The following is a 27,749-nucleotide window of genomic DNA, read 5'->3' as shown; positions in this document are numbered from 1 at the left end:
GCTGAAACTTAGTGTTGATAGTATTTGTAGATCTGTCTACCCAACAGCAATGTTAAAAGTTGTTTTCAGTTAAATTTCTTACATAATCGTGGTTTTTGCAAAGGGTTTGGGAGGGATTTGAACCCACCAGCTCTCAGTCTGTATTCTAGCACTCTAGCCAATATGCCCCAAGACTCCCCACGTCACACTGCAAAAACTAGGTCTATCTTTGGTATCTATTTGGAATAAAATTCCAAAGCCACTCTGATCCTCCACTGTTGGTTACCAAGGAATTGTCTTGCACAGATAATCTCAGAGTAAGCCTGGTTTTTATTCAGTACAGAAGAGGCACATCGTCTCAATGGTAACCTTTTGCAATATCATCTCTGAGCTTATATGTTGTACACAGCTGCTCAATTTTTCTTGCGTTTGGGTTATCATGGTTTAGATATTGCAATATCGCAGTCTGCAGTGGAAGTTTATGAAACACATCCCTTTGACAAGTCAACTTTCTTTTTATTCTACAAAAACTACCCGGTACCTTTACAAAGATTGTAGCTGTCATTTGTAGATGGTGTGGGTGTCTCTCTGTTTGGTAATTATGATATCCTTGTGTATCTGTTGCCGGGCACACCGCTGTCATCCTTCCAATTCAAGATTTTGCTAATTTCTTTATTGTGGGATAGATTGCGTGGAGAAATGTCAGAAAGATGCAGACCCAGAAAAAACAGCTGTGTCAATCCTAACGTTCAAATAGTGGTCGCAACAAGGAAACATAATCTTCCCTCTCTCTTGTTGTCTCACTTCAAGGAAATCTCTCTAAAGATGTTGATGGAAAAAAGACAGGTGAATGAATGGATCCTTGTCCTGAAAATAGTCAAGGTTTTGAGTTTTGTCATGGTTAAGGTGTTTAAAACTGGAAACTGATGTACAATTTCATCTGACCGATTTGTTTGTTTCCCATTCCAGGTACTGCACCTCGTTGATGATCTACGGAACCACCCTGCTGCCTTCCTCATCGCAAACAACTACTCCATTGTGGTCAGTTCCGACGATCCTGGTATATGGGGTTCTGACCCCCTGTCACATGATTTTTATGAAATTTTCATGGGTTCAGCTGGTGCTAAGGGTGACCTTCGGTTCCTGAAGCAACTAGCTATCAATTCAATCAGGTAAGATATTCATTGGGAATACATGTAGATATGTATTGCCTCCAATAGACTTTGAACCCTTGCTCAACAACTAATGGGCCAATATTTTTGGCAATAGAAAACACATAGAATATCATTGTACTTGTCAATGAGTTAAACACAGAGAACTTCTGTAGTGTTTGATGAGGACATGAGGACGAAGTCACAACCGGAAGGACGAAGTCACAACCAGAAGGCTGCAATAAGACCACTTTAATGCAATCAAATCTGTCTTAGTGAAAAATGTGAGCATCCAAAAGACAGTAGAATTTCAAAACTTAATCCTTTCTTGTCATTCAGGTATAGCTCAATGTTGCAAGAAAAAAAGGTGGCTGCGTACAAGCTCTGGACAAAAAAATGGATGCAGTGGATAACTGCAACACTCAAACAATTTGGGACATATCGTTATAAGCTCTAGGAAGTCATGGATTAGATCATGTTCATGATGTTACACATTCTATTCATTGGCACTGCAGAATGAGACTAGATTTTGACCTTATCATGTAGTAATAATCAGATACTTTGCATTAGAATTGTCATGATTCTCCATTACATTTCATTCCATGTGAGAAATTCTGGAAATTAAGCCTTGAAAATGATGTTTTCGGTCAACTTTTTTAACCCAGACACTCATCAGAAGAAATGGCAGAAGTTTTGTCAAATAGAATTAGGATGGAATTGATTTGGGTTATTCAATAAGAAGTACTCTTAAACCCACTGAGTTCATAATAGTTGTCAATCTGGTTTCACTGATTTTCTTTGGCTCATCATGGAATTAAAATTTATTGTCATGATTGAGGACAATGATGTTTGTCTAAAAATGCAATCTCTGACAAGACATTTTTGTCTAAATAAACTGGAATTGAATATAAGTTATAGAATTGTAGAATTGTAGAAGAGTTAATATGGTGCTTTTTGGAGCTCATCATCACGTCAGGAACTAGGATGGGTTTCATGAAAAGTCTTGATAATCATTATGTGTAGGATCAAATTATCATTTTCTTTATACTTTTTACAGCAAGACTTAAATGTTTTAAACTCTCTCCATCCATGCCATACATTAAAGCATTCCAATCATCGCTTAATCAAAACGTTTTCAGCTGTTATAACAATTCAAGCAAATGTAAATTTACAGACATGAAATTCTATCTAGCATTGTCGACAAAACCGTGACATTTTCCTAGAAATATTTGTTTAACTTCTGTTTGATTTTTGAATTTTGAATTTAGGAACTAATCACTACATCACCTGATGAATTATTTGCCAGCAAAACTACCGGTAAATGTAATCAAATACTTGTCAATGATTCTTCGTTTCGGCATGAAACGGCCTGGATTTGGAAAAGAAACCTAAAACTGATCTAAGCTTACCTTATTGTAATTATTCATTTGACATTTTGATGACATTCTTAAACATTTTTGTCGCCATTTGGATCAATGGTTTTACAGTCAATTGAATTATTAATGACTTGGTGAGCTACATTACAGAATTGGTGATGAACTGGTGTTGTTTATCATAAACTTAACGAAATCATATCCCAGGCAGGCGATCATTTACTATAATAATGACTGACAGATTTTCCTGTAGCTATGATAAGTGTTGGCTTTATCAGCTGTTTTACATGCGACGAAATGTAAGGGTGGGTAAGAGGATTCTAAGCAACAGATATTAGTTGAATTAGCAATTTTTTATCAGAACTTAATTTACTGACAACTTATATTATATAACCTTAGGCAGATAGAAAATTTTCCAAAAAAAGTTAGACATGGTGCTTCATCTACTCTATCATCGAGACGGTATGCCGATGAAGTTTGGTGTGACGTTCTTTTAATTCACTCACATTAAAAGGCAGGTTTTTTCTTGTTTAAAAAAGCCCCAAGGTCTATAAAGATTTTACTGATGTAATTACAATGTAAATGTTGAGTATTCCGATAACATTATATGGCTTGAAGCATTTATCAAAAACTAGAAATGAGCAGAAACAAAATTGTGACAAGCGGTTCAGTTGTTTTATACTAAGCCTTTGCCGGTGTGTTGACTGCACTAATGTTGGGAGGTTATCATGAATTTGTGATTTCTCAACAGATGTATGTAATTTTCAATAATTAGTTTATAATTTCAGAAGATAATGTTTTGTTATATCATCATCATGATTGAAAACATGTGTTGTTCACTTCACATATCAATCCATGTAATCAGAAATCAGAAATAAACTTGGATCTCAGATTGTATGATTATTAGCAAACCATTGTCTGATTGAAAATCTGTGTTCAGGTAGTATGTTCTCTGAGAATGGCCAAAACACTTGTTGCTATTGAGGCTTATGTCTGAGAAACAGTCTGCCATTCTCTGATCATTCTCTAGGAGTCTGCTTGACATAGCTGTTAACCTAACCAACTGGCATTAGATTTTCACAAGTGTCATTCCACCCAAGGTCACCCCTATGAGCATGACGAGAAATCAAAGACCGGGTTATCCAACACCACCACTTATCCCTAACTCAATAAGAAGTAGTTGGCAGACTTCTGGTCTTTCACTGCTACAGTCAAAAAGTTATTCCTTGGCTACTGTTTCTTGAGGGGATATTGGCATACCTCTTGCCTTGACGGTTTCCCGATTGACGCATTTGCAATGACATAATAACATTTCTTGATGAAACCTCATGCAATGTGGATGATGGAAACATGATAAGGAATTGTTTAGCCATTGACTCCAGGCTCTTGTACTGGTTTGTGTTCCACAACTTTGTTAGCACATTCTGGAAATTCTAGGTTGCATTGCAATTTGATGCCACTGTATGACATAATGTGGCTTGAGTTGATGAACTATTGCCTTTGGATTTTCACACACTGTATGCAGACAAACCATTGCCTTTTCCTTAATGATATAATTTTGACTTTTTGAAGAAATTTGTCTGTTCATTTCCATTTGGTTGATGTTAACAGTCCATTAAACATCAAATCCATGGAGATAGAACCTCGTAATTTCACCAATTCTTTGCAACATTCATGATTTCTGCAGTAATTGTGACAACAATTTGGTGCGTTTGGGATAAATTGTGAGGAAATGTGAAAACTTTTTGATGATCTTATGAGATGACTGAGATATCACCTTTTTAACATAAGCCTTTATAGTGAACATGGTGAAAGTGCAGAGTGCTACTAATGTAATGCCCATCAAATTACTGCTAAACCTGTTAAACTTGAGACTTCCATCAAATTGCTTCCAAATCCTCTTTGCCTAGTCATATCTATTGATTTTGCTATCCAGCTTTAAAGTGGTGATAATTTGCTTGTTAGGAACATTTCCAGTCTGTGATATGCGAGTTGGTTACTGTAAAATTTAATTTGTCTTTCATATGAGTGATTGATTTAATCGTATTAGGCAGTTTCATCGAAACAGTCTTGACATTTCTAGATAGACGGCCTTTAACCATCTTTGTGAAGCAGACAAGCAGACATAAAGGATTCAGGTATCATGAATTGAATTCGATTGGAGAAAGTTGCATTTCCAAGCTGAAAAGAGTCACTATTGGCTCAGCCTTATCATTGTGTTTACATTTGAATCATGTATAGAAATTGTTGCAATCTTTTAACCTTAGGCTGACAGGTGTTTTTGTTCAGCCATCTAGCCCCAGATCCACAACTTTCATTTGACACTTTCACCTCAATTTTATGATGTGTTCTTCATCATGTTTATGACATCTATAATTGTCATTGCTGACTTGAATATTGTTAGCATGTGGTGTAGCCTTCAAATTAAATTTAGTCGCTGTTGATTGGAATTTATGCCAGCTTCTAAACTCATGAGAGGGATGGTTCAACAACCAGTGAGCAATCATTATACGGCTTCAATCGGCAACTTTCCAATCTCCTTCATCAATTCAATCTCAGTTTAATTCCTTGCACCAATCCCCAAGTTCATATCGATTTCAAGACTCTATCTTCTCCAATTTTGAAATGGACAAGGTCTTACGATGGATACAAGTGATATTACTATCAATTTATGGCGCGAGATTACAAGCCAACATGATCAAAGTGGTACTATTGAATCAAACGACGTTCAATGGATCACTAACGCAGGTTAATCAATGTATGGATCTTCTTGTGTGAAGAACTTCTGCATCATATTCAAGATCGGCGAAATCGTATTTTCTGGCGCCAATGTGAATATTGGCAAGCTCTTTCTCACTGATTAAGGTTGATACTACTGTAGAACCTCTCTATTAAGAACACCCTCGGAACTGACAAATGATGTCTTTTAAAGGGAGGTTTCCTGATTAGATGTCAAAATCAATGAAGACAACCAATTTGGGAACATAACAAGTGTCCTTAATAGAGAGGGTGTCCTTATTAGAGGTATCCGCTAAGGGAGGTTCCACTCTATTTACATAATGAGCTATTAACAGCAGTTGCATATCCTAGGGGCATATAAACATACTGTTACCTTGACCGAGGAGGTTCATGTATGTGGCAAGCAACCCTCGGCCTCTTGGGAGCATAATCATAAATCTCATTGTTCTTCTTATCAGCATGCAACATTTCTCTATTACTGGGTTTTGTGGTGCTCATTAAGAGAACTTTTTACCCCTTTGCTATTAATTAGGACTTGATTAATCTTATTGTGTGGGACAGAGCCAAGAAAATGACATCTATAATCACATCCGTCAATCATCTCCATTGCATGGTGAGCTTGGCTATTGCATGGTGAGCTTGGCTATTGCATGTTGGTGGGCACTAATTGATCTGCGTTTTTGTCAAAGTAGCACTAGCTGAGAAGTCACTGCTAACAGCCTCTAACCAAAGTCAGATCGAAAAATGCCGAAGTTTTTTCAAAGAGCCACTGTGCTGCCAAATCAACATTTTGACTTACGAGGTTTTGATTCATGAACTCATATAGATATTGAAGTTTATAAAGGTACTAAATGTCAAAGCAAGGTTTCAGGTCTGCTCATACCTGCCACTTGTGCTGGCTTTGCAAACATCCATTTTGGTAACTACTTAGTGAAGTGGGTCAAAGACACATTCCTCTGCATTTGGGCAAAATGTACAAAGTATAGAAAAACACTAAGTTCTATAAAATTGCAAGCAAACAAATTCTCTTTATCAACTGTGAACCTTTACATTGCATATACATACGTTTTATATCTACATATTTGTTTTGAACTAATTGACAGGTTAGCATATTCTATACTTTCAAATTTTTGTCTTGGCTGACAAAAACATATCACAAGAGCTTACGTACTGCCATGCTAAAAAGTATTTTGTTCTGAAAATTTTCCCAGTCGTCAAAACCTAAAAGATGCTACACTGAACAATAAAATACTTCTCTAAAATGTCAGTATTTGAGTCATTGAAAAACAGAAAAGATACTGATAATAGCTAATTGCTTCACTGCAGAAACAAAATCCTTTGTACTTTCTTTGACTATATCTTTGCATTTCTGTCTGAGCAAAAAACATATCATGTTACATGCAGGTACAGCTGCGCCAATGTTCCACTGATTGCTTTTGTACAGGAGCATAGTATTAGTACATGAACACCGCTGTCAGATACCGTACCTATTAAATTTCCAATCAAAACTAGATGATACCAGTACTTATTACATACTTAAGACTGTTGAAAATGAATCCTGGAGTTAATAATCAGCACTTCTGATAATGTGATATTATAAATGAAGAAAAAAATCATGTTCTCCCAGAACACTTGTAATGTTTAAGGGATTATGTGAAATAAAATGTCTTCTGTAGTACATCTCTGATTTTACGGTCTTAGTCAGATTGGCAATACAAGATCTAAGCATTTACCAATGTGTGTATGTCAAAAGGGCCTCATAAAGGCCAACTTGTATCAGTCCTTGAGAATGCCCCTGGAGTCAGGTCCAGCCCTGTCTTCTTAAGTAACAATATCAGTTCATCACAAGAAGTTCACTGAAAAGTTGAGTTGTGTCTATTTCATCGACAGGGGCTTGAAACTGTGGGTTCGGAATGACTGACATGGTCCTTGTGCTTGGTGGATCATCCAAGAGGCCAGACTCTACAATGACTTCCCGGAAAGATATTGGGTTCAAAAATGCTGAAATGACGAAAACACAATGACAGTGTTGCAGTAAGCAATCAAAAATCAATGCATCCTCATATACTTTTGCATACACACACAGAAGAGAGTCGCCTGGTACACATGTGTACAAATGGGTTGCTGAAAAATCAGGAAATTGTGCCTACATTCTATATGTGTACCCCCTTGTCAACTTGAATTAACAGACTATGAATGATCGAGCTACATCCCTTTATCAAATTATTTCCTGTCCTAATTCATCCGTCATGCTTCAAATAGACATAGCTATTAACATCAGACTTCTGATGGAATCTCATAGTTGAAATTTACTTAGGGTTATCATGTTTTGGGCTTCATTCTCTCCAAGCGAATGAAGATTAAAAGGTATAAAATATCAAAATTGTCTGTCACTAGCTCAATCCTCTGGGTTCAGTTGTCAATCAATCTTTTGTCTGTTTCACATGACCAGTTTATACTAATGGAATTCCTTACTCTGTATTCAAAGTCTTTCAACACAAAACACTTGTTTGGGGAAGTTAGAATTCACTCGGTAAATTGCAATACGGGTTATGACATTTAACATTTAGTTTCTTTGGGGTATAGGATGGATATGGATCAGTTTTGTATTGTATTAAGTAAAATAATGAATACATTTAGACTTTAGTTCCGGCTATCGCCCTTGGCAAATTGTAAACCTATTTCTTTTCCAGAGCCTTCCAAAAACCTACTGGTAAGTTTACTTTTATCAAAAACCATGTTTTGTAAACAGCAAGTTAGTGATATACTTGATCAGTTTTGCTTTAGCCAGTCGCCAATTTCCTGCACATTTGTATTAAACAATACGACCATAAAACTGATTTGACCAAGTCCAGTAATTGATTTATGGGGAGGCATACGCCCCTCTTTTACATCTGAAAGCAGCAATTTTTGGGGCGCCTTTCGATCCACCACAGAAGTCTTACTTGATTGCACTAGCATCTTTTGGAGGTATTGAAACAAACTTTTTGTAAAATGTTGGGATAGTTTTCATTTATTGCTGCAGTAGCCATGATTGGACCACCACGTTATTTTACTACCCAGTACTGAAATGCACCTCTTTGCGATTACATGACGAATCTCCATAAATAAATGTTGCTGAATTATTTTCCGCCAAGTCCTATTTACTTGCACCCTTTGCATCAATAGCCACTCCTTTTTCTGATGACAAAAACGACACATCAATCATCTCCTGCTCTGTCAATTTGTCAACATGCAAGGTTTAGCCTATAACTATAATTCGCAAAAAATACAGAAATGGGTCTTTGCATGTCAATTATTCTTTCTACTGCTGTAAAAAGGTGAATGGTGGACATCAGCCTGAAGCTTTATGTGCTCGGTTTGATAAAGCTACCAATTTGTTGGTAGCACAGCAACAATACAATACAGCTAATATGTGCAGATCATGAACACTTTTGAAAATCAGCTTAGACATATGTTAGACAGTTCTCTAACACAGTCTGCTCCAAGTCCAATTTCAATTAAGTTTAGTGAATTGTTGAAAACACTGTTGGTAAAGTGTTGCCTGACCTAAAGCCTGGTTTTATGATTTACCCCAATGGTAGAACTCCAACTTGAATATTTTGAAGTCAAAACATATTATTATTTTTGTTGAGTTTGTGCCAGTTGGCAAATTATACTAACAATATTTCTCGCTTTGACACCCAAAGTGAAGAATGCACAAAATGAGTAGCATAAAAATTTACAACACAGAGAAATTGGGATGCGAGTCGGCACCTTATCCAGTTAATGCTCAGGTTGCCTCCTCTGATTGCAGTGAGAAGACGAAATGAACCATTTTATTCATCAGGCTCAGTGTTCACCCGAGCAGAATATTGCTTCCACGCAGGAAGGGCTGTCTCCTGGTTAATAGTGTGATTGCTGTCTCGCATGTTACTGGTTTATCTGGTGACAGTGCAGTTTTAATGGGGATTTTTTATCTGGGGTATGGTTTTTTTCATTCAGAGATAAGTTTTTCCTTCAGCTTACACATACTGTATACCCCATTTAATTACCAAGATTCCATAAAATCTGTCAACACTTTCTCTATGGGTAATATCAAGAATAAATAAAGAGTTGGTAATATTTAGAGAGAAAGAAGACGTTAGATGTTCCGAGCACCATGTATACCACTGGGCATGATTTAGAGCACTTTGAGGGATATGACCTAGAGGAATTGACCTCCAACAACAAAGTTTATTCATTGACACATGTTGCGAGGTGGAGTCGGTGGTAATACCTGTTACCGTCACTTTGCTATCAGCCTAATAAAGACATATATGTATTCTGACTTACTACTATCTGCATCCAACAGAGCACTTATATTTGGTGGCAGAGTTTTAGTCGATAACACCCGACAGGAGTTCATGTCCATCTGCATGGGAAGAGCTGGCCTGTCTTCCTTTTCAAGTGGACTGAAAATTCGCTCTTCCTCCTGTTCAGGTACGCTAACATTGGACGTCACATTTGATGTCATGTGAAAACCTAAGATATCTGGACTGGATGCTGGAGAACATTTTAGCTGAAGTGGACTGGCATCGATGGTTGTCAGCTCTGGTGTCTGCAGAGTTCGATGATCGCATGTTGGCCTTACTTTCAATTTAATGTTATGTTTCTTTGTGTTTACAAAGATTTCCCTTAATGGAACCCTCGCTTTATCTCCATTCTTTCCCAGTTTGGCTTCCACTTTTTTCTTTGCCATTGGTCGTGTTGGTGTGTTTTCTATGCTTTCAATTTGCTTGTTTGCAATTTCTAGCTCGGCGAGCTTCTGTTTTTTCTACAAGAAAAAGGAAATGTGTCAAAACAGGTAAAGGCTATTGGGTGGTGGGATTATATTTCCAAACTACTGAGGGCAGATTGGGCTGTGCACGTTGGCTGAAAGTGCTGTTTAATAGCATGTCCCTGGGACTTTTTCCCCTGCTCTCGCAGCTGAATATCCCTGTCTACCCTTTTAGTCTTGGCATTAGATGATTAAAGTAGAATATGATAGTAAGTAGGGGGGTCCATCTCCGTATTCCGAGGCTGTAGATTAGAAAGGTTCAGATTCTGATCAGAGGACAAGGTGGCATTTTGAAGACATATATTGCATTATCAGTTGTCAGAAATGTAATGAAACAGTTTGACTCGTTTGCGATCACTCTCAGATCAAAATCTCAACCTCTCTAATGTCAATACTGGTTCATGAAAGACAGTTATTATCCTCATTAGAAATTGCATTGTCAGATCGGGTATACAATTATCGACAAATCACATATCTTCGGATATCTACTTAAGCCCATAGATGGAATGACATCCACAATATTATCTAACGGAAATTGTGTCCTGTCTTAGTGTCATCAATAATGATGGCAATTTGTAGAGACAATCACAGTAATTCACAACCACAGAGCTGCAAGGCTCTTGAACAAGGGCTTTGTGGAACTAGGGTAACACGCCACTTAGTACCAACTAGATTACGTAATTACCCAATGGTTTTTTATGTGTTTCATTGTACATGTTGCTGTTGCAGGCTTGGTCCGTTCATGCTCCTGGTATGTCCACAGATGACACTTGCCCACTTTCTCCACTTTGACAAATGCTTTGTTGACAGACAATCTATGTCTGATGCATCCCTGTAAATGAAAGACATGAAAGAGTGATGGACCTCAAGTGTTTGGTTCAGTATCAAGTGTGATAATGTGAAATCATAAAACCTACACCCAATCGGACCCTTGGGACAGCCACAATTCAAATTTTCAGCAGGGGATCGAGCTCTTCTCAAATTATTTCATGTATCAGTCTAACATTACAAATAAAATTACGAACTTGCAATTTACTGGTGTGTTGATATTTGAAAAAGATTCTTACATCCAACCAGACACCACACTTTCCCCTCTAACAGTTGTGTTTGCATAATTTAAAATACATCAAAGCATACCTTCCATTGTGGGTCTTTTAACTTGTAATACGGAAATCTGCTCCTGAAACCGCAAAATAACATTGTCAACTACAGGCAATGGGCAGACTACCATGAAGTTGAACTTGGGCCAGACCCTTGAAGATTACCAGTATCACGATGTGGAAATGACCAATTTGGGACCAGTACATGTACTAATTTCCATAATGCGAGTGTTTCTCTGGCTGTGGTGCCCACAAAAGGATGCAGAAAAGATGGCTTGACTGTTAAGGACTCGACAGGAGCACAAACAGGATGCAAGTGGAACTGGTCAAGAGGACAACTGCACCTCAATTCGGTAAGTATAGTTGCTTACGCTATCCACTGATATATATCATCAACAGTTAGCTTGCCCTTGTCCAGTAAAGCCTGTTCAATCAGCTCATTATAGTTGTAAGGTGGTTTCTCTGTACTTGTGCATGTCTTCCATATACTTTCCGTTTGCGTTTTAGCTAAAAAAGGAAGAAATCATATTTTGATAAACAAGTACTTATCCTGACACCGACATGCACGAAGAAATCATTCATTTGATTGAACAATTGCCAGACTGGGTAATGAATGGCTGATTTAGATGCAACAAATATGATACTTGACACTTGAGTAGAATCATGGTCCTGAAGTTGGAAATGGAACATTCATTTCACAATCGCTGTGTCCTCTTATATTTGCTACTCACTGTCCATCATGCTAGTGCTGCTTCGTTCCTGTAAATGCAACTCTAAACTAAATGAGCCCCGATATTCAGCGGATGTTTTATAATTAGCCTGATTAATTGAGCTCCCTCCAAGACTATGGTCAGTAGACTTTATTAATATTATAACCAGTAATCTGCTGACGCTCACAAGTCACAAGAACACGGTAGAGAAAAGCTAAAAGATACCTTCATTCCTTCTACAGACCAGGTTGTTTCCATTCAATTTGACCTCTCTAATCAGGACACTTCTCTATTAAGGACAGCACTTGTCAGTCCCAAGGCCAAGGGTGTCCTTAAAAAGAGGTTCTACTGTATGTTCACACATTTGCTGCCCTACCTGTTACATTTTGATCTGATGTGTGATCTGATGCTGGTTCAGCAGAGGAGCATAGGGGCAGCTGAGAAACAGTTCTCTCATGCAGCTTTTGCAATGGAAATGAGATTTCTGTTTTCGTATTCTCTGGGAAATAATTTGGTATTTTGAAGTCCAGGAGCCACTCTACACTTCTCAGATCTTCTCCTTGGCTCCCACAGAGTGTCTCCATCTCTTGATAGGGCTTGGAATAATCATGGAAGTTGAAATCTGAATACGTGTCCATGTCCTCAGTTTCCCAAGCCCATTCCCAGGAAAAGTACTGTTGGCCATCATTTAAAATAGTCCCCTCAGACCTCTGTTCTGACATCACTCTTTGTCTTTGTCCCAGCATCTTTCTGTATCTGATTAAAGAAAGCAAAAGGCAATGATGGGGCGAGAGAAAAATAATTGTTGTAAAACAATAGTGTTCTGTGTTTTGGAGTGGGTGTGGCCCTTTTCAAGAAGTTTTTTTTTCAGGATGAACAACTAATCCTGAAGAAAAAAACAACTTCTTGAAAAGTGCCACACCCATTCCACCAGTGCGTGCGCTGCTGTGTGTATTCATGCATGTGGCAGCTCGACGTTTGCAGACGATGCGAGACGCTCAGTACAAAAGCTTTGATTCATCACATAATCTGTACCGTCTTTTGTGAAGAACCTATTCTATTTGTTTACTATATATTTATGAATAACCCTATGCAATTTTTTTTACTAATCGAATTCATCTGGTGTCTTTAAACTGATTTAATTTGGCATTTTTAACATCCGTGCGACAACAACAAAAGCGCATGGCTAATTTGCATATTTTACCCGGCAGCCTTTCCCTTGGGTGTATTCGGGTGTATTCTCCACCGTTCCGGAACGGACCGAGAACAGGCGAACATGTTCCCGAGTCTCGAAAGGGTTAGCACTGTTGTCAAGCTGGCGAACGGGGGTCGAATACACCCGAATACACCCGAATACACCCTGGCACGTGAAAATAAGAGAGGACGACATGTTAAACCAACATATTTTGTTTCTAGCAAATGTACAGCTTTTAGCAACAACTCTGCTAAAAAATTGTTGAGGATCGAGCCATTATTTGATGATGATGATTTGGTATTTTTGGGCCATTACGTAGCCATTACATCATTGCCATCACGTCACCCCGCCCCTTGCGCGCGCAGGTGCACGTGGTTGCAGACGACAGACATTTCGTAAACTTCAGTGTTTTCGTGATCATTTTTTGTCCTCTAAGACAGCTTTTGTCAGGTAAATAATATATATTTTATGTCCGATATCTTATTTAAGATCTCGTGATCATAATGGATCACATCATTTCTGATTTTAGCCAACATGTTCACTACTTTTTAGTTGGAGAAGTTACCGCAATGCTTAGTGCTAAATTTTGCAATGCTTCGGCGCTGCACGAGGAAAAAAATCAGTCGTGGAAAACGAATAAAATCCTTGATCATCCTTGTGAATAAGAATCAGTGATACTCATTTTTAGTTTCAAGGTGAAATTCTACATCTAAAGAAATGAATTTTGTGAAAAATGTTGGTGCGATGGCAAGGGATTTTGAAAAAAACTGATCGTCGTCCGGATGGACGCCGAGCTCTTGATCATCATGTCGATGAGAATACATTGTTCCACGCAATGCACGGCGGACGGGCATTATGCATGGCATGATGATGATTTCATTGACATTCAATCAAATGTAGACTGTTAGACAACTCGAAACTTAAAAATTACTGGTTATGCGTCAGTGTAACTCCTTTTTTGTTTGTATTCAGGTTGGCATCATGAATGCGACAATCGTTTTTTTGGCCCAGGCGAAAATGGTCCATCCTTGAAGATGTGAAATTGGCTTAGAAAACAGTGCAGGAATTCACAGCATTGGCATTTGTAAGTTGTTAAATCCGCAATTCTGTTCTGTGTTTGGGCAATTCGAGGCTCAAAGTCAAATGTAGTAGTGACAAAATTGAAATTCGCTGCTGAAAACAGGCTCGAAATATCCAACTGCTGATTCTTCGAACCATTCTCCGGCCGGAGTGGCCAGCCTCCTCGTCTGTATTAAATTATTAGACGTGGCCTACCGTAGTTCTGGTGTTTTCCTTAATACTAGAAACATTGACTTGACCGTGCGAAAATAAATTTCGGCCATTTTGAAACGACCCTTTTCACGGGCAATGTTCGTTTACCATGGCCTGAAAAGTAATACAAGCTTATTCAAGCAAGTTTGAAGTTGTCCATGCCTTTCAATTGAAATAAATGCTTATGGTGATGTTTTGATTTAAAACATCACTTTCATGTCGTGGTAAACTTACGCTGCCTGTGAAAATGGTCTTTTCAAAATGGCCTAAATTTATTTTCACATGGTCTATGATATGAAACGACTTTTGCAGGGGTCTATGGCAAGATTTTCAAGTAGATGGATTTTTATGTACTGTAGGGCCTATCATGAAAATTTGACCTGCCCGCTAAAGAAGAAAATGTTACATATTGCTGCAATGCTTCTTTTTGTAACTAGAGACAGTTCGTCAACAAATGTAATATTTATAACAGAATAGCCATTTTGAATTTTGAATTTGAGTGAAAAATGACAATTTTAGAATCATTTTTAAAGACAACAGGTTTGACCGCTATCACAACTCATCCTTGATTGATCACAACTTTTCCTTGATCCTGACAGGCGGTGCCAATCAATACGCACAGCCCCGCCTCATGCCAATTAGCAGTTTTGGGGTGCAAGACTGATATTTTTCCTAATTGATGGGGCATTGAGATTCAACAGCTTAGCTAATTTCCTTTATCGGTGCAACTGTGCATCTCTTTTAGACCTAAATTAGGATGTCTTGGAGGGGGGGACTGGGGCATCTCCTTAAATATGCAAAAGACTTGAACATTTAAGAGAATGAATATGATGATCGAGCTCATCTGTATCAGACTTGTCTAGTTACTGTGTTACAGCCTGGGGGGAACAGCCCCAGTTGTTCTGACAGTGCCTTGGTCGGCATGCAGCAGAAGGGTCTATTTCATTTGGGCATTTGACTGTTGCACCTTTTAATGGGGTGTACAAAAGATCTGCTAGAAATCAAGCTAGCTTGATTTCTAGCAGATCTTTTGTACACCCCATTAAAATGTGGAATGTGGCACACCTATTTCAGGGAATCAAAAGGTTGGTGAGTGATTGGTCTTTATTGGTATAATCAGATGGACATAAAAGTGCATTTTTTGTGGGCTCAAATTGTACCAAACTACCTCTTCCTTCAAGAACAGGCCATTGTTGTAATGGAAAGCTAAAGCAACTCATAAAGGGCATAACAAATCATCCTCATCATTGCTGCGTTGCACTGAAATAGATTATGCAATGTGAACTTACATTTTATTTCATTTTATCCAATATATATAGCGTGTCAGCCCCAGGCCAAATGTAATGTCTTGATGTTCTTTCAAGCCCAAGACCATCTCGTACCTCGGAAGTGACGTTCAGTGGTGCCAGCTTCAGTGGCCTTAAGGGGTCTTCTGGGTCAATTTTTTTTATTCATGTCATTGTTTTTTTACTGTATTAGAAAGTGCATTTTTATCATTGACCCAGAAGCATTTAACACAACCTAAAACAAATTTAGTGTTTAGTTCTCAACTGTTTTATCTCGGAGACAGGATGACATTGACACAACCTCAAAGCAGATACAGTGTTTAGTTCTCAACTGTTTCTCTGAGACAGAACCTCTGAGCAGATCTAGTACTCGGTAGTCCCAAACATGTTGCATATTGATTCTAACCCCTACTGTCGCATTCCAGGACAAAAGTTCAACCATTGCCATATGGTCCTACAGATGAAACTGAAAGCTCCCCGCATTGCCCATGAGACTACGCAAAAGAAAGGCAACTACTGCTTGATGTTCTATGCCTAGCACATATATTCAGCAACCTGGGTGATAATTTTTCTGCTGTAAGTATTGAAATGGAAAGACATAAAAGATCATCCTTATGATTACTGAGTTGCACGGCGAGAGATTTTGGTCTCGTGAGGACAAAGTCACAGTCAGATTGCTGGGAAAAAACACCTTAAGTCTTCCATAGTACTACTGTACTTGTGAGGCAATGAGGAAAGACCCAGGCCTACTATTTTGTCGTTAGGCTTGTTTTCAGTTGGGTGATTATCTTTGCTGTCCAGTCCAGCATTGCTCCGTTCTTTCATTAACCCAGCTTTAGCTGTCACCATGATGCTACAGGTTATTAGTCTCCGGCTTTGAGCTGGCGACTTATGTTAGTAGGGATTCTTCTCCCTAGAAAATTATTCCTGTACACTCTTTTACCAGGTGGACCTTGCGTATGCACGTACGTAATGGAATGCACTGTAAGTGTAAGTGGTAGCTAGATTCAACCTTGTCCGCGAAATGAACATAGTCTGGGTTCCAAGGTGATGTCCCGTATGAAAATACACGGAGGTATGCAACTCGCCGCTTACAGCAATACCAAAAAAGGAAATTATTCTGAAAGTGTTCTTTCCCTTGCTTCCGATTGCCTCGTATTGTAATATTTCTGCGCCTAGGATTGAAATTGGATCAGCCCTTATTTTGATACCGCTATTTAATCAGTTGTTTCGCCACAAATCATAGCCTTGGTACCGCTGGCCACCGTCAGATGGCAGGGTGTTGATACCCCGGGGAATTCCTTGATCAACATCGTCCCCGGTGGAAGATGCGTATGGAAATACACTGAGCAATACATGTAAAGAATTGAACGGCACGAGGATACTGCATGTGTTTCATACATGGCATTCACGTCGTTCATGTCATTCTTCTTCGCCATCTTCCAAGTTTCATGCAAATTTCTCGCGTTCCTAATAATGTCCCCCCCCCCCCCTCCCTGACTCGACTGAAAATTCTAGTTGTAAGCATCTTCTGGGGTGGTGGGGGGGGGGGGGGGTTAAAAATGTATTTTCAAATTCTTAATAAGTTGCAATTATCTGCCTGCAGGATCAAGAAACAAGATGGATCTCAAACACCCACGAGCAGGGCTTAAGGGTTGGGGAGAAATCAGAATTGTATTTCTTGATGGACTGGTGTCTGGCTTTCAGGGAATTAAACTTCCTGGCTCTTCACAGTCATTCCAATGAGACTTGAATAGAATTCTTCGTGGTGAAAATCACCTCCAAACACAGAGCGTGTCAGTCCCAGGCCACATGTATTGTCTTGATGTTTTTTCAAGCCCAAGACCGTCTTGTACCTCAGATATGCCATTCGGTGGTGCCAGCTTCAGTGGCCTTAATGTAAACTAACTCTTGTTGTTCCTCCAAAAGAAAACTTTGTTCACTCATATACTGTCCGAAGCAAATAGCTGTGGCCTAAAACGAAATTACATGTAGTTAAGAAAACTATAGTATACATGTGTACTATCGCTTTTGATCTTCAGGATGAATTGGCCAGAAACTTGAGGTAAAAGTCACCAGGATGCACAGAGATCACCAGAAATTGCAGCAATGGCCGCCAATTTGTGGAGAGGCATACATGAACAGGTGGCTTGTGCTGATGGGAGCAGATGACTATGGATGGAAGGAGATATGGCTGACAGATGGAAACAAGCAGCTTACAGATGGGAGCAGATGACTTTTGGATGGTTTACGGGTGGGAGCAGATGGCACATCGAGGGGAGAATTGTGCTCTGTAGTATATGATTTGAAAAGTTGTAAATCGGTTATTGGAGTAAAGATTGTACAATGGAATATCCCCACCTGGTATTTTAGAATCTGCATACCAGTAATTATATGCAGACTTTAGTTTTGCTTTGAAGCAATTTCAGTGCTACACTTGTGAAGCAATGGCAGTGTTCAGGTCTTGCCTGCCTCGATGACATATCTGCATACCAGTAATTATGTGCAGACTTGGCTCTTTTTTTGGAGCAGTACAGTTGCAATATAAATCCTGTTTGTAATTTTATAAATCAGTTGCTCATTAAGGGCTTACGAAGGTTTTGATGCCTTGCTGGCTTATCTGCATACCAGTAAATATGTGCAGATTCATTTCTTGCTTTGAAGCAATATCGTTGCTACACTCCTAAAGCAGTGGCAATGTTCAGGTCTGTTCTGCCTCGCGGGCAAATCTGCATACCTGTAATTATGTGCAGACTTGGCTCTTTAAGAGATTGTAGGACTGGGTCCATTGAATGTAACAAAAATAATCGATGCCTATTTACAAATGAAATGAAGAGTCTGCATTTTGATGCAACTCCATATAACTGTCGGGTGATTTCGCTCTGAACTTGTGACACTCTGATCGGTCTGAAATAATCATTATCCCGCCCCTCTGGGAAACATTTGCAGCCAGATTGCACCATTGCCTGTTACTGTCTGAGAGATGGCAATGTCAGGGGTTCATGACGGTGGTTAAACCTATTGCGAATGGGCAGCACAATTGGGTGTAGGATATTCATAAACCATTGCACACTCCTGAATCTGCGGTGGGTTGGTACCCCACGCTACGTAAGGAGTAGGTTTGTGGGTAAAACTTGGTCCACGCGAATGGGTCGTGCCTTAAAAATGATGAGAAGTTGCGAATTGACGCCCTGTGAAGTGTCCTTCGACCAGCTAGTGCTAATCCGGTCACTGTCTCCAGGTCACCATGCCTCGGTCAATGAGCGGGCGAAGCACCCAATGGCTCCGTCAGGAGTACATCGTCAACTTCAGCCCGTAGACAAACCGGTACGCGCACAAATATCTTAGCTGAGAGTGGGGGACATCAGTAAAGTGCTTCTCATCGGGGTAATACAGTACCACTGTATACAATGACCCCATTTTTTGTTGGATTCATTTCCACTGAGGAGTGGTCGATAATGAGAGTTTCGGGCCAGTCTGATTGTCACCAGTCCAGAGGGAAAATACCTGATAGTTATGTGGCTTTCCCTCAAACTGTATACTCTTTCATGTCAATTGTAAATTAGTGTTGCTCGGTAGTGTTCAGGGTCTTTTTGTCGAACAGGCACATCTGCATACCAGTAATTATGTGCAGACTTAAGTTTTGCTTTGAAGCAATATCACTGCTACACTTGTGAAGCAGTGGCAGTGTTCAGGTCTTGCCTGCCTCGATGACATATCTGCATACCAGTAATTATGTGCAGACTTGGCTCTTTTTTTGGAGCAGTACAGTTGCAAGATAAATCCTGTTTGTAATTTTATAAATTAGTTGCTCATTAAGGGCTTACGAAGGTTTTGATGCCTTGCTGGCTTTTCTGCATACCAGTAAATATGTGCAGATTCATTTCTTGCTTTGAAGCAATATCGTTGCTACACTCCTAAAGCAGTGGCAATGTTCAGGTCTGTTCTGCCTTGCGGGCAAATCTGCATACCAGTAATTATGGGCAAACTTGGCTTTTCCAGAGATTGTAGGACTGGGTCCATTGAATGTAACAAAAATAATCGATGCCTATTTACAAATGAAATGAAGAGTCTGCATTTTGATGCAACTCCATATAACTGTCGGGTGATTTCGCTCTGAACTTGTGACACTCTGATCGGTCTGAAATAATCATTATCCCGCCCCTCTGGGAAACATTTGCAGCCAGATTGCACCATTGCCTGTTACTGTCTGAGAGATGGCAATGTCAGGGGTTCATGACGGTGGTTAAACCTATTGCGAATGGGCAGCACAATTGGGTGTAGGATATTCATAAACCATTGCACACTCCTGAATCTGCGGTGGGTTGGTACCCCACGCTACGTAAGGAGTAGGTTTGTGGGTAAAACTTGGTCCACGCGAATGGGTCGTGCCTTAAAAATGATGAGAAGTTGCGAATTGACGCCCTGTGAAGTGTCCTTCGACCAGCTAGTGCTAATCCGGTCACTGTCTCCAGGTCACCATGCCTCGGTCAATGAGCGGGCGAAGCACCCAATGGCTCCGTCAGGAGTACATCGTCAACTTCAGCCCGTAGACAAACCGGTACGCGCACAAATATCTTAGCTGAGAGTGGGGGACATCAGTAAAGTGCTTCTCATCGGGGTAATACAGTACCACTGTATACAATGACCCCATTTTTTGTTGGATTCATTTCCGCTGAGGAGTGGTCGATAATGAGAGTTTCGGGCCAGTCTGATTGTCACCAGTCCAGAGGGAAAATTCCTGATAGTTATGTGGCTTTCTTTCAAACTGTATACTCTTTCATGTCAATTGTAAATTAGTGTTGCTCGGTAGTGTTCAGGGTCTTTTTGTCGAACAGGCACATCTGCATACCAGTAATTATGTGCAGACTTAAGTTTTGCTTTGGAGCAAGAAAGTTGCTAATCCTTCATGTATTTGTATTTTCATGATTGCACGACATATTAACATAGGCTTGGTATGAAAGCACAGATTTCTCACTGGCACAGTCTGCGTACCAGTATTTATGTGTAGACCTGATTTTTGTTTTGGAGCAGTTGTTTCTTCACTCCAAAAAAGCAGTGGCTGTGTTCAGGCACAAGTTCTTTCTCATGGATTCTGTCATCTCTATAAACTTCTATCACTGCATACATGTAGAATTTAGTGTAAATTGGGATAGTTAATTGCAAATTTGTTTCGTGATCGATTGTTAAATACTGTGTCTGTTGCCAAAATTTAATGGCTAATGCCTTAAAGTTGAAATGATGGCCCTTTTTTAAAATTTGTTTTTGATGGTACCTTTATAAAAATGTCATGGTTTACTGTAGACGATTTCATGATAATTCTTATAATTATTGTAAGATTATTAAGAATAAAACATCACCTGTAAATCGCATTCTCCATTTTTTGGCATAACCACTTCAGGATTGGAGCTACTGAGCAATTGTGTAGACACAGAATTCAATTGATTTGACTGACGGACTGCTCCATTCCTGTTCCGGTTTATGCAATAGCATCGGTGTTAGTTGAAAGTAGTACCAGTGTTTTTTCAGCCCCGAGGTTCCTTGACCACAAGCTATACTGAATTGGGATCTTGTTGCAGTAGTACAACTGCATATTCCAATATTAAATCTTATGAAGGGCAACGTACATGGTGTATATTGACTGGAAGACGACACAACCAGTCACAATATTGTCTGAGGCACAAGCTGAACCATGTTGGGATCTTGTTGCAGTAGTACAACTGCATATTCCCATATTGAAACTTAAGAAGGACCATGTACATGGTATATATATTCACCAGAAGATGGCACAACTAGTCACAATAGTGTCTTGCCACAAGCTGAACTATATTGGATCTTGTTGCAGTAGTACAACTGCATATTCCCATATTGAAACTAATGAAGGGCCATGTATAAGGTGTATATCTACCAGAAGACGGCACAATCAGTCACAATAGTGTCTTTTGCCTCAAGCCGAACTGAATTGGGATCCTGTTGCAGTAGTTCAACTGCATAATTCTCATATGAGAACTTTAGCACTTGGCCTGTAATAACCTAAAGACGGCACAGCTAGCAAATATAGTGTCGCCTCAGCACCAATGTTCCATTGCCACATGCTGAACTGTATTGGGATCTTGTTGCAATAATACAACTGCACATATTCCCAGAAGACAGCACAACCTGTCAGAATAGTGTCTCTTGTCAGCACAAGGGTTCCCTTGCCTCAAGCTGGACTATAGTACACGTACAACTGCATATTTCAATATTAAAACTTGTGCACATGGCCAGTAATAACCAGAAGATGGCACAACCACCCACAATTTCACCATGATGTGGAGCTTGCCTGCACTGGAGCTACTCACTGCCATAAGGGGCCTTAAAAAAATTTCCACGTGGACGAAGAAGTAATTATGTGCATACCCCTTCTGTGGGAATGACCCCTGGGGATGAAACTTGGTCCTTAACATTTAGCCTGACATTTATGAAAATGTGAGAAGACAGACTGTCAATTTAGTTGAGGCGACAGTAGTGCTGTCTCACGGCAGGAAGAAACCTTCGGGGGGGGGGGGGGGGTTTAGGGACAACATGAGCTTTATGTCGATCAGATTATTTTGCATGGCATAGCATTTCCACTACTGTAAAATGCCTGGTCAAGGATTTCATTCTGGTCCTTGGAGGTTGTGAGACGACATGAAACTGAAAAAGGATCCCAATATAGTTCAGCTTGTGGCAAGACACTATTGTGACTAGTTGTGCCATCTTCTGGTGAATATATACCATGTACATGGTCCTTCTTAAGTTTCACTATGGGAATATGCAGTTGTACTACTGCAACAAGATCCCAACACCAGTGGTTCAGCTTGTGCCATAGACAATATTGTGACTGGTTGTGTCGTCTTCCAGTCAATATACACCATGTACTTTGCCCTTCATAAGATTTAATATTGGAATATGCAGTTGTACTTCTGCAACAAGATCCCAATTCAGTATAGCTTGTGGTCAAGGAACCTCGGGGCTGAAAAAACACTGGTACTACTTTCAACTAACACCGATGCTATTGCATAAACCGGAACAGGAATGGAGCAGTCCGTCAGTCAAATCAATTGAATTCTGTGTCTACACAATTGCTCAGGAGCTCCAATCCTGAAGTGGTTTTGCCAAAAAATGGAGAATGCGGTTTACAGGTGATGTTTTATTCTGAATAATCTTACAATAATTATAAGAATTATCATGCAATCGTCTACAGTAAACCATGACATTTTTATAAAGGTACCATCAAAAACAAATTTTAAAAAGGGCCATCATTTCAACTTTAAGGCATAAGCCATTAAATTTTGGCAACAGACACAGTATTTAACAATCGATCACGAAACAAATTTGCAATTAACTGTCCCAATTTACACTAAATTCTACATGTATGCAGTGATAGAAGTTTATAGAGATGACAGAATCCATGAGAAAGAACTTGTGCCTGAACACAGCCACTGCTTTTTTGGAGTGAAGAAACAACTGCTCCAAAACAAAAATCAGGTCTACACATAAATACTGGTACGCAGACTGAGCCAGTGAGAAATCTGTGCTTTCATACCAAGCCTATGTTAATATGTCGTGCAATCATGAAAATACAAATACATGAAGGATTAGCAACTTTCTTGCTCCAAAGCAAAACTTAAGTCTGCACATAATTACTGGTATGCAGATGTGCCTGTTCGACAGAAAGACCCTGAACACTACCGAGCAACACTAATTTACAATTGACATGAAAGAGTATACAGTTTGAAAGAAAGCCACATAACTATCAGGTATTTTCCCTCTGGACTGGTGACAATCAGACTGGCTCGAAACTCTCATTATCGACCACTCCTCAGTGGAAATGAATCCAACAAAAAATGGGGTCATTGTATACAGTGGTACTGTATTACCCCGATGAGAAGCACTTTACTGATGTCCCCCACTCTCAGCTAAGATATTTGTGCGCGTACCGGTTTGTCTACGGGCTGAAGTTGACGATGTACTCCTGACGGAGCCATTGGGTGCTTCGCCCGCTCATTGACCGAGGCATGGTGACCTGGAGACAGTGACCGGATTAGCACTAGCTGGTCGAAGGACACTTCACAGGGCGTCAATTCGCAACTTCTCATCATTTTTAAGGCACGACCCATTCGCGTGGACCAAGTTTTACCCACAAACCTACTCCTTACGTAGCGTGGGGTACCAACCCACCGCAGATTCAGGAGTGTGCAATGGTTTATGAATATCCTACACCCAATTGTGCTGCCCATTCGCAATAGGTTTAACCACCGTCATGAACCCCTGACATTGCCATCTCTCAGACAGTAACAGGCAATGGTGCAATCTGGCTGCAAATTTTTCCCAGAGGGGCGGGATAATGATTATTTCAGACCGATCAGAGTGTCACAAGTTCAGAGCGAAATCACCCGACAATTATATGGAGTTGCATCAAAATGCAGACTCTTCATTTCATTTGTAAATAGGCATCGATTATTTTTGTTACATTCAATGGACCCAGTCCTACAATCTCTGGAAAAGCCAAGTTTGCCCATAATTACTGGTATGCAGATTTGCCCGCAAGGCAGAACAGACCTGAACATTGCCACTGCTTTAGGAGTGTAGCAACGATATTTCTTCAAAGCAAGAAATGAATCTGCACATATTTACTGGTATGCAGATAAGCCAGCAAGGAATCAAAACCTTTGTAAGCCCTTAATGAGCAACTAATTTATAAAATTACAAACAGGATTTATCTTGCAACTGTGCTGCTCCAAAAAAAGAGCCAAGTCTGCACATAATTACTGGTATGCAGATATGTCATCGAGGCTGGCAAGACCTGAACACTGCCACTGCTTCACAAGTGTAGCAGTGATATTGCTTCAAAGCAAAACTTAAGTCTGCACATAATTACTGGTATGCAGATGTGCCTGTTCGACAAAAAGACCCTGAACACTACCGAGCAACACTAATTTACAATTGACATGAAAGAGTATACAGTTTGAGGGAAAGCCACATAACTATCAGGTATTTTCCCTCTGGACTGGTGACAATCAGACTGGCCCGAAACTCTCATTATCGACCACTCCTCAGTGGAAATGAATCCAACAAAAAATGGGGTCATTGTATACAGTGGTACTGTATTACCCCGATGAGAAGCACTTTACTGATGTCCCCCACTCTCAGCTAAGATATTTGTGCGCGTACCGGTTTGTCTACGGGCTGAAGTTGACGATGTACTCCTGACGGAGCCATTGGGTGCTTCGCCCGCTCATTGACCGAGGCATGGTGACCTGGAGACAGTGACCGGATTAGCACTAGCTGGTCGAAGGACACTTCACAGGGCGTCAATTCGCAACTTCTCATCATTTTTAAGGCACGACCCATTCGCGTGGACCAAGTTTTACCCACAAACCTACTCCTTACGTAGCGTGGGGTACCAACCCACCGCAGATTCAGGAGTGTGCAATGGTTTATGAATATCCTACACCCAATTGTGCTGCCCATTCGCAATAGGTTTAACCACCGTCATGAACCCCTGACATTGCCATCTCTCAGACAGTAACAGGCAATGGTGCAATCTGGCTGCAAATTTTTCCCAGAGGGGCGGGATAATGATTATTTCAGACCGATCAGAGTGTCACAAGTTCAGAGCGAAATCACCCGAGAATTATATGGAGTTGCATCAAAATGCAGACTCTTCATTTCATTTGTAAATAGGCATCGATTATTTTTGTTACATTCAATGGACCCAGTCCTACAATCTCTGGAAAAGCCAAGTTTGCCCATAATTACTGGTATGCAGATTTGCCCGCAAGGCAGAACAGACCTGAACATTGCCACTGCTTTAGGAGTGTAGCAACGATATTACTTCAAAGCAAGAAATGAATCTGCACATATTTACTGGTATGCAGATAAGCCAGCAAGGCATCAAAACCTTCGTAAGCCCTTAATGAGCAACTAATTCATAAAATTACAAACAGGATTTATCTTGCAACTGTACTGCTCCAAAAAAAGAGCCAAGTCTGCACATAATTACTGGTATGCAGATATGTCATCGAGGCAGGCAATTAAGACCTGAACACTGCCACTGCTTCACAAGTGTAGCAGTGATATTGCTAATCAAAGCAAAACTTAAGTCTGCACATAATTACTGGTATGCAGATGTGCCTGTTCGACAAAAAGACCCTGAACACTACCGAGCAACACTTACAATTGACATGAAAGAGTATACAGTTTGAGGGAAAGCCACATAACTATCAGGTATTTTCCCTCTGGACTGGTGACAATCAGACTGGCCCAAAACTCTCATTATCGACCACTCCTCAGCGGAAATGAATCCAACAAAAAATGGGGTCATTGTATACAGTGGTACTGTATTACCCCGATGAGAAGCACTTTACTGATGTCCCCCACTCTCAGCTAAGATATTTGTGCGCGTACCGGTTTGTCTACGGGCTGAAGTTGACGATGTACTCCTGACGGAGCCATTGGGTGCTTCGCCCGCTCATTGACCGAGGCATGGTGACCTGGAGACAGTGACCGGATTAGCACTAGCTGGTCGAAGGACACTTCACAGGGCGTCAATTCGCAACTTCTCATCATTTTTAAGGCACGACCCATTCGCGTGGACCAAGTTTTACCCACAAACCTACTCCTTACGTAGCGTGGGGTACCAACCCACCGCAGATTCAGGAGTGTGCAATGGTTTATGAATATCCTACACCCAATTGTGCTGCCCATTCGCAATAGGTTTAACCACCGTCATGAACCCCTGACATTGCCATCTCTCAGACAGTAACAGGCAATGGTGCAATCTGGCTGCAAATTTTTCCCAGAGGGGCGGGATAATGATTATTTCAGACCGATCAGAGTGTCACAAGTTCAGAGCGAAATCACCCGACAATTATATGGAGTTGCATCAAAATGCAGACTCTTCATTTCATTTGTAAATAGGCATCGATTATTTTTGTTACATTCAATGGACCCAGTCCTACAATCTCTGGAAAAGCCAAGTTTGCCCATAATTACTGGTATGCAGATTTGCCCGCAAGGCAGAACAGACCTGAACATTGCCACTGCTTTAGGAGTGTAGCAACGATATTGCTTCAAAGCAAGAAATGAATCTGCACATATTTACTGGTATGCAGATAAGCCAGCAAGGCATCAAAACCTTCGTAAGCCCTTAATGAGCAACTAATTCATAAAATTACAAACAGGATTTATCTTGCAACTGTACTGCTCCAAAAAAAGAGCCAAGTCTGCACATAATTACTGGTATGCAGATATGTCATCGAGGCAGGCAAGACCTGAACACTGCCACTGCTTCACAAGTGTAGCAGTGATATTGCTAATCAAAGCAAAACTTAAGTCTGCACATAATTACTGGTATGCAGATGTGCCTGTTCGACAAAAAGACCCTGAACACTACCGAGCAACACTTAAATTTACAATTGACATGAAAGAGTATACAGTTTGAGGGAAAGCCACATAACTATCAGGTATTTTCCCTCTGGACTGGTGACAATCAGACTGGCCCAAAACTCTCATTATCGACCACTCCTCAGCGGAAATGAATCCAACAAAAAATGGGGTCATTGTATACAGTGGTACTGTATTACCCCGATGAGAAGCACTTTACTGATGTCCCCCACTCTCAGCTAAGATATTTGTGCGCGTACCGGTTTGTCTACGGGCTGAAGTTGACGATGTACTCCTGACGGAGCCATTGGGTGCTTCGCCCGCTCATTGACCGAGGCATGGTGACCTGGAGACAGTGACCGGATTAGCACTAGCTGGTCGAAGGACACTTCACAGGGCGTCAATTCGCAACTTCTCATCATTTTTAAGGCACGACCCATTCGCGTGGACCAAGTTTTACCCACAAACCTACTCCTTACGTAGCGTGGGGTACCAACCCACCGCAGATTCAGGAGTGTGCAATGGTTTATGAATATCCTACACCCAATTGTGCTGCCCATTCGCAATAGGTTTAACCACCGTCATGAACCCCTGACATTGCCATCTCTCAGACAGTAACAGGCAATGGTGCAATCTGGCTGCAAATTTTTCCCAGAGGGGCGGGATAATGATTATTTCAGACCGATCAGAGTGTCACAAGTTCAGAGCGAAATCACCCGACAGTTATATGGAGTTGC

At 40.4% G+C, this 27,749-nt stretch overlaps 2 protein-coding genes across 3 annotated transcripts in view; one reads left to right on the top strand and one right to left on the bottom strand.

The window, feature by feature from the left end:
* The window catches only part of LOC135492069 (adenosine deaminase 2-like), a 60,076-nt gene extending 50,958 nt beyond the window's left edge, over positions 1-9,118 (top strand). Inside the window, exons 8-9 of one of the 2 annotated variants that reach the window (XM_064778212.1) lie at positions 949-1,151; positions 7,936-9,118. In XM_064778212.1, coding sequence (XP_064634282.1) covers positions 949-1,151; positions 7,936-7,990 — 258 coding nt within the window. In that variant the 3' untranslated portion in view covers positions 7,991-9,118. Of the gene's footprint in view, positions 1-948; positions 1,152-1,469; positions 7,249-7,935 lie in introns of those variants that run through there. The other variant, XM_064778211.1, reaches the window with a different exon arrangement.
* A 391-nt stretch (positions 9,119-9,509) lies between these two features.
* Positions 9,510-12,575, bottom strand: LOC135492530 (forkhead box protein C2-B-like). Its single transcript, XM_064779047.1, has 5 exons — positions 12,227-12,575; positions 11,512-11,647; positions 11,178-11,220; positions 10,726-10,872; positions 9,510-10,037 (listed from the first exon to the last, which is right to left on the bottom strand). Exons 1-5 carry the CDS (start codon positions 12,570-12,572, stop codon positions 9,510-9,512), a joined length of 1,200 nt encoding a protein of 399 aa, XP_064635117.1. The 5' UTR covers positions 12,573-12,575.
* Between the last annotated feature and the right edge of the window lie 15,174 nt (positions 12,576-27,749).

Source organism: Lineus longissimus, chromosome 8 (genome assembly GCF_910592395.1).
Source record: "Lineus longissimus chromosome 8, tnLinLong1.2, whole genome shotgun sequence".
NCBI classification, from domain to species: Eukaryota; Metazoa; Nemertea; class Pilidiophora; order Heteronemertea; family Lineidae; genus Lineus; species Lineus longissimus.
Note: the sequence above shows the minus strand (reverse complement) of the source record. Positions and strands in the feature narration are given on the sequence as shown.